This window comes from Cydia strobilella, chromosome 9, assembly GCF_947568885.1.
Source record: "Cydia strobilella chromosome 9, ilCydStro3.1, whole genome shotgun sequence".
Taxonomy (NCBI): domain Eukaryota; kingdom Metazoa; phylum Arthropoda; class Insecta; order Lepidoptera; family Tortricidae; genus Cydia; species Cydia strobilella.
In genome coordinates, this window is record NC_086049.1 from 2,326,025 (window position 1) to 2,344,546 (window position 18,522).

Sequence of the window (18,522 nt, forward strand, 5' to 3'; positions counted from 1 at the left end):
AGGTTTTCTAAGGTGAGCGCGACAATCAAACCCCTAAAAACTTTTGTTTTGGTCGAAAAATAGTGGAAACCTGTGTGTATTGAATTTTTGTGTCTGCTTTTGTACTTATGTATTTAATGACATTGACGCTTGCCAGTGATATCACTGTTTTTTAACAAAAGTGCCTAATATGATTAATCGCTGTCACAATTTATCGTTTAAAATAAAATTCGGTTCCAATTTTGTGTAAAATGCTAATGTCATTTAGGGAATTATGTAGGTTTTTAAGTGGTCTTAACCAAAATTACTAACATTTTTATTTAAGTTTGGTAATTCCATATAAATATTTTAAAAACCCGCCAGCAGGTAGTAAAACGGTAAATGAAATAATTGCTATTTTATCGGTAAAGTTAAACAAAAATAAATAAATTAATTTCTACATTTTCTTGTCAGCGCCTAGTGAAATGAAAACTTTTTTCAGGACAAATAAAAGGTATTGTAAAATTGTGTACATTTTCTGCGAAAAATTGTGATCAGGTATTTTTCTGTTATACTAAAATGATGTATTGTTAATAATGTTATGTAACCTATAGGCTATGAGAATACCAAATATTAGTGTGGATTTGAGCAGTACATTTTGCACTTTGTTTTGAAAAAGCAGATAAGAAACATGTTACCTATTTTTTATTTGAATTAAACGTACATTAAAATCAAAATTGTGTATGTAGGTAATGATTTTTTCTCATTGTTATTACCTAACTTTGTCATGTCTATTCATCATAAAAATTAAGTAATGTTTATAAATAAATTGCATTTAACAACTAAATCTAGCAATAGTCTTAAAGACATTCACTTCTTTGCAAAAATATACCTAAGTGAAATTATTACCTAGTGAAAAATATCAAACATTTAATAAAACAATGTTTATAAATAAAATGAATTTTCAATAGACTTATATTGACCGGGATATGGACCGTGATTACCTTTTGTATTGTTTTCGAGCTACCGATATTTCGACGCAGTTACATGCATCTTGTTCACGGGTAACTGAAGATAGCGGGTGGGTGCCAAAGTTGTAATATCGGGAGATTGAAAACAATACAAAAGTTATTCACGGCCGGTCAATATAAGTCTAGTGAAACTAATTATTAAAATGGATTAGATGTCTATAATAATATATATCACAGGAAGTTATGAGCTTAATTTCAAGGCTCAAATACAAGATAACATGATCGAACATGGCATAAAATATTATAGATTTTTTAATTATTTAACTATGAATTTCATAACGCTGTTAATGAGCTTAAAATTACTTTGTAATGGACAATTAAACATTAAAGCTAGGATTTATGCAATTCTTGAGTAATAACATCTTAGAACTTCTCAACATGTAGATAGGTTCTCAAAGTATGCTTATAAGAGCATTTTATTTAAAATTAAACACTACAATTTTCAGAATCACGATCTCCTTCGGTGCTAATAGTAGAAAAAAAAGTATCCCAAATACATTTTTCGTTCCTTTCATTCCGTTACACAACGTGCATGAAAAATAGCAACGGAATGAAAAAAAAACAATTTTGGGGCACTTTTTTCTCCTGTAAGGATCGAAAGGGCTCGTGATTCTCAGTAAAATTAACACAAAAAAATACAAATTAAAAAAAAGTGAAGTACTTTACATAAAATGGCCCGTGAACATTTTAAGAACCAATTGTAGGTAGCCATCACGCACACGTACACGAATTCATGGTCTATATATGTCTGTGCCCTCTAATTATTGCCTATATGTCAATGAGCCAACGGCAGATTTTCATATTCACATAAAATTTTATCTGAAATACCTGTTCGTTAATCATAGAATACCAAATCATAATATGTGTGTTATAGCCGTAATTTACAAAATAAAACCTTATTCTTAACTAAATATTTTAGTTTCGCATGCAAATGGCATTGAATGCTTTAAAGATATTAAATAAAATCTCTTTTTTCCTCAATTTATTTCAAGGGAATATTTGCACAAACCCATGTTGCGATAGTACTTATAAGTATAATGTCATATAGTGTTGAATTATTAACATTTCACTAATCATTTCTCTTTTGTCTCCAATTCATAAATACTTTAAAAAACTGGTTTCAAAATGTGACTATTGAAAGTTCAACAAGGGTAAACTATTTTAAAAATAAAGATTAAAGTATCCTCTGCTGATCTGACCTGCTTTAAATACAAGGATCGTCTTTATTAATTTCTCAAGTGGAATTTACAGTACTTATAGTCAACTTTTAGAATAAAAGTATCCAGTTCCTAGTTTAATAGTATAGGTATAGTATTTTATATGTATGCATGTTTTCTTTTCTGTATGTATAAGTTGTGGCTTTAAATAAATGTATTTTCTTTCTTTCTTTCTAACAATGCAAATACCATTAAAGCGCCTGTCACGCAAATGTAACATAATTTAATTTGAAAAAATTACAGCTAAAGTAGTTTTAATTTGAGACGTGGAATCGATCCTAGCTTTAAAAGATGTTACTTAGGTTTTAACGCGACTAGAAAGAATATCCATTTTTATATTATTGTGTATTGTGTATTATGATTAGTCATGTTACTTGAAATAAATCAAATTTATTATTATTGTAGTATCATAGGATATTCTTTATTTTCATAGCAAGCTGTTCAGATACAGTTTCTTTACATCCGCTCCTACTAAACATGGCTTTATTTATTGGACGTTCTGCAGCAATATTTTCCAAGCTAAGATTTCAATAGCCACTTTAGTGCATTTTGTTTAGAGACTGTGGCAAGTCCAGGCATTTTATCAAACAACTAAATTAACATGGACGAAACCAGAAATGAAATGAAGATGTAGAATGCTAGAAAAGTATTGTAAAAGTACAGACAAGATACTTAAGGTGTGATTCCACCAGTGTGCAGCGGCACAAGTATATTTGTACTGAATATATTATGCTTGTGCCGCACACTGGTAGAATCCCGGTTTTACAGGGTAAAAAACGTTCGGGCAAAGCGGGGCCTTTTCCGCTTGTTTTATAATGTCCACAGGAAAGTCGCATAACCTTTACTCGTACAGTTTTTGACCCAACAGTAACATTCTTAACTTACCGCCAAAATCCAAAATCGTGGGTCCAAAATCTTTGCTATAAGATTTACGAATTCTCAGTTAACAGTGGACAATGGCATAGTTCACATCAATGATTATGTATGTTACAAAGGCTAACGTAGGTACAAAGGTGTTCACGTATGTTTGACATCCGACTATATTTTACCGTACTTCACGATATGTACATTCCGTAGCCTTGAAGTCTCACAAAACCGATACAAAATGTTTAATTGTTGAAGTAATTTTCGATATGGCTTATGATTTATATGACCGTAAATCATAATTCATAATTATCTTATAGAACTAGGTAAAATACGCATTGCATGCGCAAATTAATTAGCTACCGTTTCGAAGTGATGCATAAAATTAAATTAACAAAACACTATCATTATAACGCTCACTATTTACAGTTCACTGCACTCACACACTCACGAATGTTCTAATTTCAAAATTCGAATCCTAAAATTATTTTAGGTTAGTTTACGCTGGTACTAGGTTCCCGAGATAAAACGCGAGATGCCCCGAAAGGGCGATGAGAAGCAGTTGGAGGTTTTGGAACGTTGCGCTGGCTTTTCCTGTGGCGGTGCATTCTTTATCCCGGTATTCGTAGCAGAAATTCTGAAAACAAATTAAATTATTAGAAGATTTATGAAGTAAATAAATTAATCGAATTTAAACTGTCGTTAGTCATACTAACATTAAGCTAATATTACGATTTAAGTCACGTAATATTTTAATTAGTCATTCGCGCGATATGTGGTGCGATATTGGTGCGACGCGCGGCTATCGCTGCTCATTCATTTTTAGTGCTTGAATATCGAGACCTAGGCTCTCCGAAACATGTGACTAATGTACGCTAATTTTACGATTTAACGTAAAATTAGCTTAATTAAACAGGACAAATACGTAGTAAAAAAAATCCAGAGTTTTCATCGTTTTTCGCAACTCGAGTGCGCGTTCGATGGATTAATGGAAACTTTTTAGGTATCTTTTTCTCTACAAAAAACAAAAAAAAATGTAACAGTGTAGCTTACGCTAGTTTGGTAGTTGTTATTTTTTATATTTGCAATTCAAAAAGGTATTGCACGTTTGCATTCCTAATCCGATTATGAGATGCAAATTAGAAACTGCATACAAGAGGCGGTTTTGAAAGAGAAGATTAAGTACCTAATTTGAAGTGTTATCTGTCTATAGACTATCTTTCTTTGTTATCTCGAGCACCACCTTTAAAAAAAAGTGTGTGCCATGAGTCAAATTGTAAAAGCTCTTTATTTATATGTTAGTTATATGTATTAGTTTTAAGTGTAAATAGTATAAATAGTAAATTATAATTTATTCTCTAGGTTAAGTTATATTTTAAAATTTGTCCCGCAGCAGGGTCCATGCTGTACTCCATAATGTAAACACCTTGTAATACCATGGTTGCCATTCAATAAATGATATGATATGATATGATATGATTTATTTGTGAATTCGTTTGTTGTTTTATTCATAAGGGTTTTAAGAAACAATCAATTGTTCTTCACCAGTCTCTTTTAGGTGCTGTTAAATGCAATAGGTATCGCGATCATAAACTGAGGAAGATACATTTAATATTTTTGGTAATTCCGCAAATCCGCAAGCCGCAAACACTTCATTTAACGATTTTACGAAATTAATTAAAATTTCGCATTGCAATTAAATTACAGAATCGGGTATTTAATTTCAGGTAAGGTAAGGTGGGGAAGACTATCGACGGGTTAAGACTATCACTTGTATGGAATCCTCATACTGTTTGTCTTGCCCCGAGCAAAATAAACTATGTTAGTCTCACCCCATCTTTCCTTATAAATTATCAAAAATGTTTACTCTCTCGTACACAAACGTTAAAAACGATTGTATTTACTCACGATTATACATTTTGTATGGGAAAACGCACAGTGACAAATTGTACAAAAATATATTATATAACAATAGATAGGTTATAGGTACTCATTGATAAAGAGCACTAAAATTACTTCCATATTTATTTTATTACATACTAATGCATCAGTTGCTGTTTGTTGATACATTTTCGCATAACATTCATATTTGTTACACTCGTTGTTGAACATAAGCTCGTCTCTTTCTCTCTCGGTGTGCGGGAGCTCGTTAGCACGCACGTGCACGTTTCTCGCTTGCCTAGGCGCGACTAAAAAAACAACTGTACAATTTGTACAATTTAAGCGCTTCAATTCCGGAACGCCTATAACCTATCTGGAATTATAACATCACTGGAAACCAAGACCTAGAACTAGTAAATAAGGGTCTCCCCAAATATATCGACGCGGATTCGGCAAAAGCCGATAGAAAAAACCTTTATGTCTGCGCGATAAGAGTGGAAAAGTCGTCATTAGGCTCGGCTCGCATCGGCCGACGCCTTTTTCGCTCTTATTGCTTAGTAATAAAGTTTTTTTCTATCGGCTTTAGCCGATTCCGCGTCGATATATTTGGGGAGACCCTAAGTAAGACAAACCTTTATAATGTTGGAAGCCATTTGCTTAAGGAACTTGCTGGTGAACACGGCTGCTTCATCACCGCACGTCCTCTGTACCGTTTCTTCGGAGCATGACATGAACTCCTGGAATGAGCTGAAAGCAGAAAAAACAGGGTTAATCTAGTCTGAAGAATCTAATATGCTATACTTGCCGCAAAACTAAGTGGCGAGTCAGGTCGTATCTTTCGCTCTTGCACGGCCTTAGGGTCGCCCCAAATATATCGACGCGGAATCGACTAAAGCCGATAGAAAAACCTTTACTACTACGCTATAAGAGCAAAAAAGGCGTCGGAGCGTCGGCGCATCGGGAGAACGGCCGATGCGAGCCGACTTTTTCGCTCTTATTGCGCAGACATAAAGGTTTTTTCTATCGGCTTCTGCCGAATCCGCGTCGATATATGTAGGGAGACCCTTATGTAGCGGGACTGCAATAGTCGTGCAGGAGTATTACGAATAAAAGGTACGGTACTTAACTTACCTGACTTTTATTGCCCGACTCGCTACTGGGTGCTGCGGCAAGTATAAGTAGGGGATGATATGGTTTATCAGAGTGGGATAGCACAGTTTGTTGGCTTCGATGTTTTGACGAATAATTCAAAGTAACTAAGCGCGTTTCTAATACACCTGATGCTGTATGTGTGGTAATGTGTCATAGTGTGTTTAAAATTCACAGAGAGGATAATAATATGATGTTTTCCCAGACTAACCTGTATGTTTATCTCTACTCTTGTTCAAATCATTCCCGCACAGAAAACCCCGATGTATTATATGCATATCAATCACCAGTAGTATTGACTGTCTGAGCTGAAAGGCGGTGACAAGATCCGAAGAGTACACGCTAAGATTGCTCCTATATGCAGTCACATTGAATTCAACCTGACAATTTCTTTAACTTTAATAGCTTTTCATCCGCTTCCGCTCACATCTAGGTAAATCTTATATAATATTTACAACACTAAATGTCGGGAGCGAAATCCATTTCTAAGCAGTTTGCATTAGGGGAGTAAAGGCAAATCGTCTCCGTGCAAATAGACGGTACATTGACAGAAAAATGGCGTCGCTCTTGAATGTCTAAATAGAATGGGAAAGATTGAATTAAGTTCTGAAATTCTCGTACAGTTAAACCATTTTTAAACTGCACGCCCCGTTAGTACATCTCCGCACACATCTAAAGCATAATTATCATCGCATAAAAATAAAACAAAACTCGATAGGTACTCGCCATGTTTGCGTTGCGTTTATGTCTACTATTGAAATGGCCTAATGGATTTCTTTTAAACATTTTTTGCACCATTATTTAATCCCCGTTCACTCACAAACTTTATAAAAAAATCTACTAATTTCCACAGCCATTTTTCTCGGAAAAAAATAACATTTTTGTTTATCTCTCCATTGTGCCAACGCAGGCAGCGATGTGTAAATCCTATGATAGAGGAATATTTTTAATGGAAGAACTGACCAACGGCGGACGAATGGAAAAGGGGGCAAAAACAATATTTGTTTGCATTATAAGTATGTTTGTAGTTTCGCTTTTGCGCTGCGATAGAGGAAAACTCGTCGCAAACATAGTTTATACTAATAGGTACAAGTTTTATAATCAAATATATATTTTATATAGCTCTTGTTGATAGTATTAGTTACATTTTAAAGATCCCGAATACGCTTTTAGAATATATATAAATACAAGCTTAACTTATTTGATTTGGTTAGCTAAGGCTGGAGAATGGTTTAAAATGTTTTTCTAAATGTTTGGGTGGCTTTCATTCCTTCAAACAGCCATGGAACACTGATGTTCAAGACGTTTCATGATACGTATATATCCCTAAACCACTGTACAAGGTCGTCAGGGAGGAAATTACTGACTCGATTTGCCACCAGGTACCTACCAGGTATTAGTGGTTCTGTGATATGTAGACCTCGTGAACCCTCCGGCTCCGCCACTTTGAAAAATAATTCAAAACCAGCCGGCCTAGCCAAGGTGACAATCGCTATCGCTTCGACAATAAAACGCTTTGTGTCTCTCTATCACTCTTCCATATTAGTACGACAGTGACAGTTGTGTTTCGATCGCTACCGAGCGTTAGCGATTGGTGTGTTGGCTACGGGGCCTGAATAGAAACAAAATTCTAGTCTGTTTGTGTCTGGGTTGGAAAGTCCACCAACAAAGCTTGCAAACTACGCTAAATAAGCGAATTCATTAGCATAAGTACAATCTAATCTGCAATATCATCTGTATACCGAATATTTTAAACATTATCGGCAAATTAACGATTCAATTGAAGTAAACGCGGATAACGAAGCCATTAAGATCGAATGAGGCCCTAATACAGAGGCCATAATAAATTCAAGCGGAATCCTTAAACAGTTGAATGGTCACAATGGAGGAAAAATCGGACGTAATGGGGCTGGGACTAAGATAAAATTGATTGATTATGAGTTATTATGGATCGCAAAACACTAATGATGGTTTGTTTGTTGAATAGTAAGCGTTAAGGATAATCATGCTAGATTTTGGAAATTCACGCAAGAAGATTAACTTTTAGGATGTTTATTATGTTTTTACGTTTTTCTACTACCGAAAATAATAGTCTTTTTGGTAACAAAACCAATGTATGGAGTGAGAACTCTATGTCTTCTTAATTCTCTTTGACTACTAAATATTATGTGTGAAATTCGCAATGTCCAATACAAAATCTTTGCTTGAAATCGCGCTAAATACGTTGAAATTTAAAAGAGTTCGAGTGGCTTTAGAAATAGTACGGCAAAATGTATTTTCAATGACTGACAGAAATAGGGTGCTGCTTTTAGATCGGTAACTCCCTTGGCTTTATTTGCATATAATTTTAAACTAAAGCAAATTTCCCTCCCTCCCTCCCTTCGGAAAAATTAGTTTATTAATTTTCCCTTTTTACTCTTCATCAGAAGAAACATCGAGCAATCTTGTTCTTTTATTGGTTCCTAATGAGATTTAATTTAGCTTTAAATATTTCCAAAATAGGGGGTCGAAGGGTCCTATAAAAGCAGAAACTCGTGATGACTATTCATTATAAGTCCGTCTTTTAGTATTATGTTGGGGTAAAATTAGATCGGGTCAAGACCGGGTATTAAATTTACCCATTAGTCCCATTTTATCCGAGCATTCACAAAGATTCACGCCTGGCCCCGTAATTACTTCTAAGGAACTGTTCGATCCCGTGAAATATACTAACGAGGACTATTCAATATTCAAGACTCCGACTCTTTGGATTCCGTCCCTTGATAACTTCACGCAGGCCGATTATGTTCTAACAATTTCTGATGTTTTTTGATACGACATTGGGTTATGTTATCGTGCATGTGACGCGCACGAAAAAGTCTGAGCGAGGTGCCTTATGAGGCGACTCCTGCATTTCGTGAGGACCAATCAGCGTTAAGGTGCCGTTTGGGTGTCAACTGCAGCTGCATTACTCTTACGGCGCATTTTTGCCACCGCTGTATCTGTTAATTACTTTGATAAAATGAGTGCCGGCATGAACGTCATAACCGCGACAGTAATGCGGCGGCAAACGTTACTCAGGTTATTAAGGAAATTTACAGACACGGCGGTAATAACGACGCCACAACAGTAATGCAACTGTAATTGACATCCGAACGTCACCATCAGCAGCTCATGCGGATTGGTGCAGCGCCGCACGTTGACTCAAGATCGTATCAAAACAAGATAAGAACCATATCAAATCGTTAAAAACGAATCAAGTTTTCAGACACTCTAATTTGTAGAAATCAAATTGTCTAAGGGCCAATCCAAAGATGTCTGTATTAGATAATGAGAAAGCTGACGGAATTATTTGTTTTGTTTACAGTTTGCTACAGAAATATTAGGATATACTCTGACTTCAGCAGATACAGGTATAGAATGGTTTGGAAAGTTTGTGGTTAAATTATTTGTTGTAAATTAGAAAAAAATAGTGTGTGACTTGGAAAATATGTTACAATTTTGTGACATTTACAGAATGCGACAAAAAAAGGAAAGGAAAGAAAGGTCTTTAAGGAAATAGTATTTTGGTCGATTGTATGTGTAACCTCATACTTCTGGCTACACTGCTCATAATCAGTCTAGAAGATCGTCACGCAGCGCGCGTGGACCCCATCCTTTACATCATGAAATAGTCTAAATACTAACAAATCAACTTACCAGCAAACTGTCCTCAAATAATCCTCATGGCTTGTGCTAATATCTCGCTGATCCGTAGAATACTGCTCATTCTTCTGATGGTCATTCAGATGCGTGAGCGTAACCTCATACTTCTGGCTACACTGCTCATAATCAGCCCAGAAGATCTTGACGCAGCGCGCGTGTTTCAAGTACTCGTCTTGGTAGGCCCCGGGAGTGCAGAGTTCTTTCATTCCATCGCTGATCCCAGAGTAGATTTTGCGGAACACGGTTTGTTCGTGTCTGGACATGCAGGCGCTTGTGTAGTTGTCGATGCAGGATATGCCTGAGTGTAATTTTCTGTAAAAAAGAGATAAATTAGTAAAATTTTGAAGTAAAGATTCAATAGCAAAACAATACATATTTGCCCGACAATACAGACATTTGGGTTAAATCTCCCGTCTTTAATATTCCCGAAAATTAAGACATTAATGAAACAAAACGCCTATAATTTTGATGCAGGCCTAAACTACGACGGAGACAGCCTTAGCCGATATAAATATTAACCAATTTAGGCTCCCTTCAAAATGGCCAACTTTAATGCTTTTGTACTGATTGCTAGGGCCCATTTTCATCCCACAACATAGTCCCAGTTTAGGTTTGTGTCACAATAACAAACCACACAATCAATAATTCGCCACGCCTGCGGCTTTCAAACATTATGCCACAACTCATTAAGTTGTCAAATTATTAGTAAAAGCTTCGTATTAGAGATGGGCCGCATATCCGGTAATTATTCGGTACCTATTCAGCATATTCGGCATGTTGTTCAATATTCGTATTCGACCGAATAATTCAGTTGAAGGGCCGAATATTTTTCAAATAGGTACATGTTTGTCTTATCTGGTTGCGAATCTGTAAAATGAAATTTTCAAGTTATACTCTCTGCCTGGTTACGCTTTCCGTTGCCATTAAAACGTATGATGAGACGTTGAATTTGTTTTGATTATTTGGCGAGTGTTGAAAATTTGTTTGCGAGTCCTTTGCCTTTTGACCAGTTTGTTTTTAGGGAATTGGCCAATCATCACCTGCTTATGTAGGTAATTGAAGCGTTTTAAAATGGTTTATTAGAATGTTATAGATGAGCCGAGCCGGTTCGGTAAAGTTTGAACCAAACATTCGGCCGAATATTCGTGTTCGGCAAATTCCATATTTAGCCAATCTCTACTTTGTATTTAACATCGTCCACACTGATGTACACCTGACTACAAATAAATAAAGCCCACAAATCATCAGTTGACAGTTGACAGCAAACAAATTCCAATTCCGTTTTTAGTTGTATCTGTATTAACGTTTTAATTAATAGCACGAAAGTTTGCAAATGGCAAATACAAATCACTGTTAATGATTGCGGTTTTCATCAATATGTATCAATTGCCAGTAAATAAACACAACGATAGGTATATTACTTTTAATGTATTGATTTAAAAATGTTTGATTACTTTTAGCGTTTGAGTCGTGACATTTCCGGAGACGGATATGTCACGACACGACGAAGAAAGATAATCGGTCTCGCTTTTGCGCAAAGTCGCGTGATACATACAGGTGGGTAATTGGGTACCATACCATTTAGTTAAAAAAATATAGGAAGTAGTTTTATAAACCATTTTTTTCTACGAAATATCCTTAATCACGTCGAATTAGTTTATTTTCAGTATTTTTTTACCGTAATTTACCATTGTTTTGTTCATTTAATTAACGCCTTTCGTTATCAATATCACAGAATACTACTAAGTGAAGTTAAGCAAATACTTAAAAAAATTACATTTTTAATCCCTATTGTTTCAGGATCTCAAAGGCTTAGTTGTGCCCTTCATACTTTTTTAAATTAGGTACGTATTTTTTTGTCATTCTTCCTTACATCATTTTTGATTATATACGATACAGATAACTCCTATGCCAACCAAAACCCAGACGCCGCATGTTTCCATTATGTAAACTGAGAAACAATATTACCGAATGTTATAACAGTGCAAGAGAAACTTAACTTGATCTCTATTCACGCCAAAGAACTCATTGGCTATTCAGCTCTATCCAAAGTTAGTCAGCCAGACAACTAGTTTCAAATTGCTATTTACCACAAACAAGAACACTAAATTAAGATGAGCTAACTGCGTACCATTCCGCAACTTGCTGACGTCGTCTTTAGCGAAAGTTAGCCATTTTACCAGTTACCCGGTTTTCACGAAGTTGAGCGTCCTGTAAATAGGGTTGCCAGTTGACATACGTTTCTCCCTAACTTGGCATAATTTTTAGTCCTTTGTCAGGTTTGTTTTGGATAAAGGAAACCATTTGACCACAATCTCACCTGACGGTAAAAGTGCCGATGCGGTCTAGGATGGAGCATGCCAACCGAATGATGTCTATTCATTCTCGATTTGAAAAAAATCCAGATAATAGTGGGCTGGGAATAGATTAGCAGGAAGTCAGTTCCACTTGGCCTGGCAAAGACTTGGCCACGACTTGGACCCTGACATTCGGGTTTTTAGAACCCCTTAATTTTTTTTTTTATAAACTGATCGGCGATTGGCCCTAGTCACACCTGATGGAAAGTGAAGACAGGGCCTAAGATGGAGCTCACCGGTTCAGTAACAGCCTATTCACTCTTGTTTTAATTAACCACAATAGGTCTACTACCACTCATCTGCACGCCTATTTTTAAAGAAGTTGCGCGGAGGTTTTCTAGTACCAAAGATAGATAATCTAGTACTAAATAGTAGCCGATTTTTGGAACTAGGGGGGAGATTTTTGGAGAAATAACTGTCACATCCTGGGATGTGTCAGGATTTTTAGCGTGATGTCCGGACTTTTGTCAGGATATTTTTTTTAATATGGCAACCCTACCCGTAGTGTAGTTAATGAACGCTATATCGTCTTACCTACATACTTAACGGTTAAAGACCGAACTATTATTCTTAATCTTGAGCTTAATAATGATTAAGCTAAGATTATGGGGTAATGATTTAAGGGGTAATAAATTACGCAACCACTTTCGCTCTGAGTTCGGAGGGGATTTAAGTGTAAATTAGAATTAAAAGACAGTAGGAGGCAAACGAGCATCAATATCTCCTGATGGTAAGCAATCACCGTCGCCCATGGACACCCGCAACACTAGAGGAGTTGTAAATGCGTTGCTGCCCTTTAAGATGGGAATACGCTCTTTTCTTGAAGGTTTGAAGGTCGTAACGGTCCAGAAACACCATAATAATATGTAAAATGTCATAACGCCAGCGGCCTGCTGAGCGAATTACCGGTAGCTACCACAAACTCACCTCTCGACAACCTCACAGCCTCTCAGAAGTATTGCCTTATTGTCGCACTGCGTGCGGCCGTGGCAGAGCCCACTCAGTGAGTTGGCGAGACACCTGTCTTTCACAATTCTGAGACTGATTGTCAAGACAGGTGTCCACTATTAGTCTCCTCCCATAGCACATTATCCAGACCATCCAACATACAAATCTATTAGCCTATGACTTTAGTTCCCATCGCAGCACAAAAGTGCTGCATTGCAATAGTCTTTGGACCTGGCGGGGACCATCTCCGGATGTATCATATTTTGCGCTCGGAGATGGTCCGACTCGCACTTGTCCGGTTTTTTTTTGTATTGGTCAATTTGGTATTATTGTTTGAATGTTATACTATAAACTACATAAAGGCTATCCCCAAAGATCTTTGCAATATATCAATTCACGCGTTGCTCGCATTCAATAAATGATTACGTACCTGCGGTCATCAGTGTCATCACCGGTAACGTTCCAGGGGTTTTTCCCACGCTACCGCTTGCGGTACGCGATCGATACACAAGAACCTTTTTGCCCCATTAATTATCGATTCTACGAGCAATGTAGCCTACCGTAAGATGTGCCAACTTTGCTCCAAAATTCGAAATTGAATTTAAATTTTAAAATAATTTTATTGTGGTAGCTATGTTGATATAATAATTTATGCCCATTGTAAACACTAAAATAAGGTTGTGATAGGTATAGTTTTCATATATAAAAACTGATCAGTGGAGAGCAAAGTAGTAGTAGCAGTCTGCGCCGGTCCGTCACCGTCAACGCAAGCTCCTGATGACGCTCCTCGGTACGGAGTCACATGAAGTACGGCATGAAGCATGGAGTACGGTGAAACATGTCGAGCGTTTTTCTACTTAAAATACGTGAGTGACCCGTTATTAATATGTTTAATACCTATGTCTGTGTCTCACGGAAGCAGGGCTCGGAACCGGTATTTTTAAAAAACCCCGAAATAGCCCAATATTTTGAATTATTTTATGCTCATTACGTAGGACTGAATCATGTATTTAGGAAACAATTTTGTATTATTAAAAAGTCCCATTAAAAATGAAATTATAAACAAAAGAACGAAAAAGAACGTAATAATACCGGTATTTCTGTATGGAGCAAATACCGGTTTCCGACCCCTGCACGGAAGTTTTGTTATTAAAATAATTTGTAGATTGTAATAAAGTGGTATACGTCACACAATAAAAAAGGAAAAATAGATTAACATTCATGTTATATTTTTCGTAATTTAGTCATGTCCTCGTATACAAGTTTACGCTTGCTAAAATTACAATTTGAAACGTCGATCGCTGTTGTAAATGCATTGCACCGACAGTTTTATTTTCAGGAGCTATTCATCGATTATCTGCAATTAAATGCATGCATAATTCAGCAATCTGTGCTGCAGCTCAGTGTATTTACAAAGCAATTTGTTTGCTGCGCAGTTGAGTAACTTGATACCCGGCTACATTTTACGGCTACAGAATATGTACAGTCAAATCGAAATGGTAGGTACTGAAATGCAGTTTTGATCATCCGCACCCAAAACCCCGGCGAATGGTTAAAATAATCTAAAAATGTGTGAATTTTTTGACGGTGAACGAATGAAAATTGTAAATGGGTTTTTTAAGCGAATGGTGAGGGGGTATAGCACCACTTTTCAGCCAGGGCCTACCGGGAAACATGAAAAACAAAATTTCGTTGTCTGCCTCTCTATCCTTCGAATATATAATAAGTACATGAGTGATAGCTCTCTATCACTCTTGGACATCAAATATTTCGTTATCTACCTCTGTAGATAACGAAATATTTTCGTGTTAGACCCTCAGCAATCAAAGCGTAATCTAACAAAACATTATTAGAGTAGGCAACAGCCTACGACACTGTTCTATTGAGCCTCTATGACTAAACTCAAATCGATACGTATTAAATCTCTATTGGTTGGATAGTTTTTAGGTTACAGTTTTTATTTTATTTTATTTTTTTGTAAATTTTTGTAAGTTTTCATTCTATGTTTTTTATATATAATTAATTGTGTATAGAGATTGCATGTAGCGGAGATGAGAATGTTAAGGTGGATGTGTGGCGTGACGAGAATGGATAGGATAAGGAATGAGTATATAAGAGGAAGCCTGAAAGTTGCACCCATAACAGAAAAAGTAAGGGCAAATCGCCTAGCATGGTACGGGCATGTGATGCGGAGGGATGAAAGTCATGTGACAAGAAAGGTATTAAGAATGAATGTGGAGGGAAGTACGAGGAGAGGAAAACCGAGGAAAAGGTGGATGGACTGTGTGAAAGATGATATGAAACTAACGCAAGTGAATGATGAGATGACGGGTGACAGAGATGTATGGAAGAAAAAGACATGCTGCGCCGACCCCAAGTGAATGGGACAAGGGCAAGCGAATGATGATTGTGTATTTTATATTTCATATATTTTTTTTTTCTTTTGTTGTTTAGTATGTATAGATTTTTGTAGTAGTTACTTACTTTTTTGACTTTTTTGACTTACTGAAAACCAGCGCCGCGGTAATCCGCGGCATTATGCTGAGTGGGGTCCTATTTTAGCGTCCAAATTTTTTTTGTCTGTATGTTTCCTTTTTCATATGTGTAATCTGTTGTGGCGTTAAATAAATGTATTTTCTTTCTTTCTTCTTCTTTCTTTCTATTGTACCAACAATTTTATTTTCAGCTCTTTCAGTATATTTACAAATATTTATAAATAATATTTACTTCGTTGAGTGAGTTGATCTAGTCAGCTACATTACGGCTGTAGATATCTTGGAAGCGGCGGATTGCAGTGTCGGTTGCCCCGGCAGTAGCTAAAACTGCAGTTTGAACGCTATCATTTTCCTGGCAGGCGTTTGTATGGAGATACGGATTTTGTTTCAAGTATTTATATACTTGAAACAAAATCCGTAAGTCTAAGTCGTAGTCGTGTAAGTTTGATATATTTCAAAATGGCCATGGCGACGGACTTGCGAGTGAATTATTTTATGGCATTTGCCCTTGATTAAAACGTGTAAAAATTTAATATAAAACTACAATTTTGTGTTAGCAAATTTTTATTTATTTTAGTTATTTATCGTTAACCTACATACCATAGCAATATAATTTTAGTATAAAATAGCTAGTAATATAGTAATCACGAGTAAATAAACAGAAATGTATTTTAACTTTATCAGTTTTTTTTTTGTTACCTTCTAATTTTCTGGCTTTACGCCCCCTAGAAGCAACATAAGTTCCAGATTTTAGTCATATTGAAATAACTTACATGCAACTCTTGTCCAGTTCTTCTCTAGTTAAGGCGAATGAAATCTCCGGCGAGTTCAGCACAGGCAGATCCATGGCGCATCGCTGCAGCATATCTTTGTTGCAGTTTTCGTTGGCTCCTACGAACAAGATAGGTAACATTTTAATTTAAAAAGTCATATTTAACAAATGTGTCGTGAATCTCGACGTATCTAAATAAATACCAACCCCAAACAACTTACCTATAATAAGAGGGCAGCCAAAATAGCGCAACAGGTTTCTAATACCTACTTGTTAATGCATACTTACTTAAGAATAAATAATATACGGTTTTAGAAATAAACCTAAAAAGGTGTAAACCTAAAAACCGTTCAGAAAAGATGTAGGAGTCCAAGATGCAGCGCAAGCCCAGAGGGCCTACAGCGAACCACGTTCGACGTGTTGCCTCTGCCACACTTACGTACGAATTAACAAGTGCGACAGAGAGGCAACACGTCGAACGTGGTTCGCGGTAGGCCCTCAGAAAACTAGAAGGTAGATTCTTTTATTATAACAATTTGTTATTGTTCTGTTACGTCCTTTACGATCGTCTTGACGATTGGCACACATCTATTGACTTTCACTTCATTTAGCGTGAGCGATCTTCAAGGACGCCTTTCAATAAGATCAAAACCGTATCAATTGGTAAAATGTGAATCAGGCTCATTTAAAACAATATATCACCGATCCAAACTAAAGCAAAAGTGACCAAATCCACCGGAAGCCGATGCGGGAATCGAACCTGCGTCTTCAGCTAACGCGGCTAACGTCCTGACCACTAGACCACCCGGCCACGGCGGTACCCGTCCGAAATTCTCTGGTGTATGGTGTATGCTATCTTTGGTTCATTTTCTCTAGTTGTAAAAAAATTGTTTACGTAACCTAAAATGCGCATTAGAGCACACTCGGCAAACATGTAAACAGAACAATCAAACATTGCATGCGTCAACTCCAACATCTTACTTCAAAAAGTCATATGTTATAATAACTAAAACGGGTTATTTCATTCAAATTTGTATAATACTCTTTCAGCATGGGCGTCGCCAGAGAGTAAATCTTGTAACTAAATGTATGCCCCTCCCCCACCCCTTGGCCATCGGCCATTGCAACTGACCCCCCCACGAAATAACATGAAAATTCCCAATTTAAAAAAAGGGGCAGTGATGACTCATATAAAATCTCATAAGGACATACGTCGTTTTTGTTAAGAATGACTTATGATATGTATGACTTTCATATGACGCGCACTGCTTTAAATGAATTTGCGTGGGCACATATCCAGACGACTTCTGGAGGTGGGGCAAATACGAGTATTTATTATAAATAGCATTTTAGTGAATAGTTTATAAACAGGAAATCTTCAATGGAAACTCGAGAGTCGAGACAGTAATACTTACACTGTAAAAGCTAACATATTTTTATATTTTGGAATATAATTAGGTTGAACTAACTTTAGGACCCCATTGTTGAATTAAATTTTAAGTGTAACACATCTGCATATGTTTGTTCTTTTAATAAAATTATAATGTTATATAATCCATACTATCCATACTAATATTATAAATGCGAAAGTCTGTGTGTCTGTGTGTTCCCTCTTCACGCTTAAACCGCTGAATCGATTTAGATGAAATTTGGCATAGAGATAGGTTGAGTCCCTGAGAAGGACAGGATAGTTTTTATCCCGAAAATCATCATCATCATCACCTTAAGAAAGTAAAAAGCGGGGTGGAATTGAGATAATTAATGAAGTGCCTGCTAATTTGTGTGCATAATAATAATATGCTCTAGTTGAATTATTGCTATGAGATTTTTTCCAGGCGCTATACTGCTGTTACTAAGTCCACGCAGACGAAGTCGCGGGTAAAAGCTAGTGTTATATAATCTCGTAAGAGCATACGTCGTTTTAGTTTTAGAGATATGACTTTCGTATGACGCGCAGAGCTTCAAATGAATCCGCGTGGGTACGTCTCCAGATGACTCGTGGGGGTGGGGCAAATACAAGTATTTACTTACGCAGTAACGTTAATTTCAAGGTAATATATAAGAAGTGTTTCAAAGGAAACTCGAGACAGTTATACTTACATTTTAAAAGTTAACAAGAAATTTAGGAATAAGAATATTTTGGAATATAATTTGATTGACTTTGAG

At 36.4% G+C, this 18,522-nt stretch overlaps 1 protein-coding gene and 1 long non-coding RNA gene across 2 annotated transcripts in view; both read right to left on the minus strand.

Annotated features, from left to right (window-relative positions):
- The window catches only part of LOC134744115 (uncharacterized), an 86,565-nt gene that overhangs the window by 31,106 nt on the left and 36,937 nt on the right, over positions 1 to 18,522 (minus strand). The gene's annotated exons all lie outside the window — the stretch shown is intronic.
- The window catches only part of LOC134744102 (uncharacterized), a 38,096-nt gene continuing 22,605 nt past the window's right edge, over positions 3,032 to 18,522 (minus strand). The window contains exons 2-5 of the mRNA XM_063677793.1: positions 16,358 to 16,475; positions 9,779 to 10,096; positions 5,584 to 5,698; positions 3,032 to 3,707 (exon numbers count right to left, since the gene is read on the minus strand). Of these exons, the coding sequence (XP_063533863.1) occupies positions 3,570 to 3,707; positions 5,584 to 5,698; positions 9,779 to 10,096; positions 16,358 to 16,475 (689 nt within the window). The 3' untranslated portion in view covers positions 3,032 to 3,569. The remainder of the gene's footprint in view (positions 3,708 to 5,583; positions 5,699 to 9,778; positions 10,097 to 16,357; positions 16,476 to 18,522) is intronic.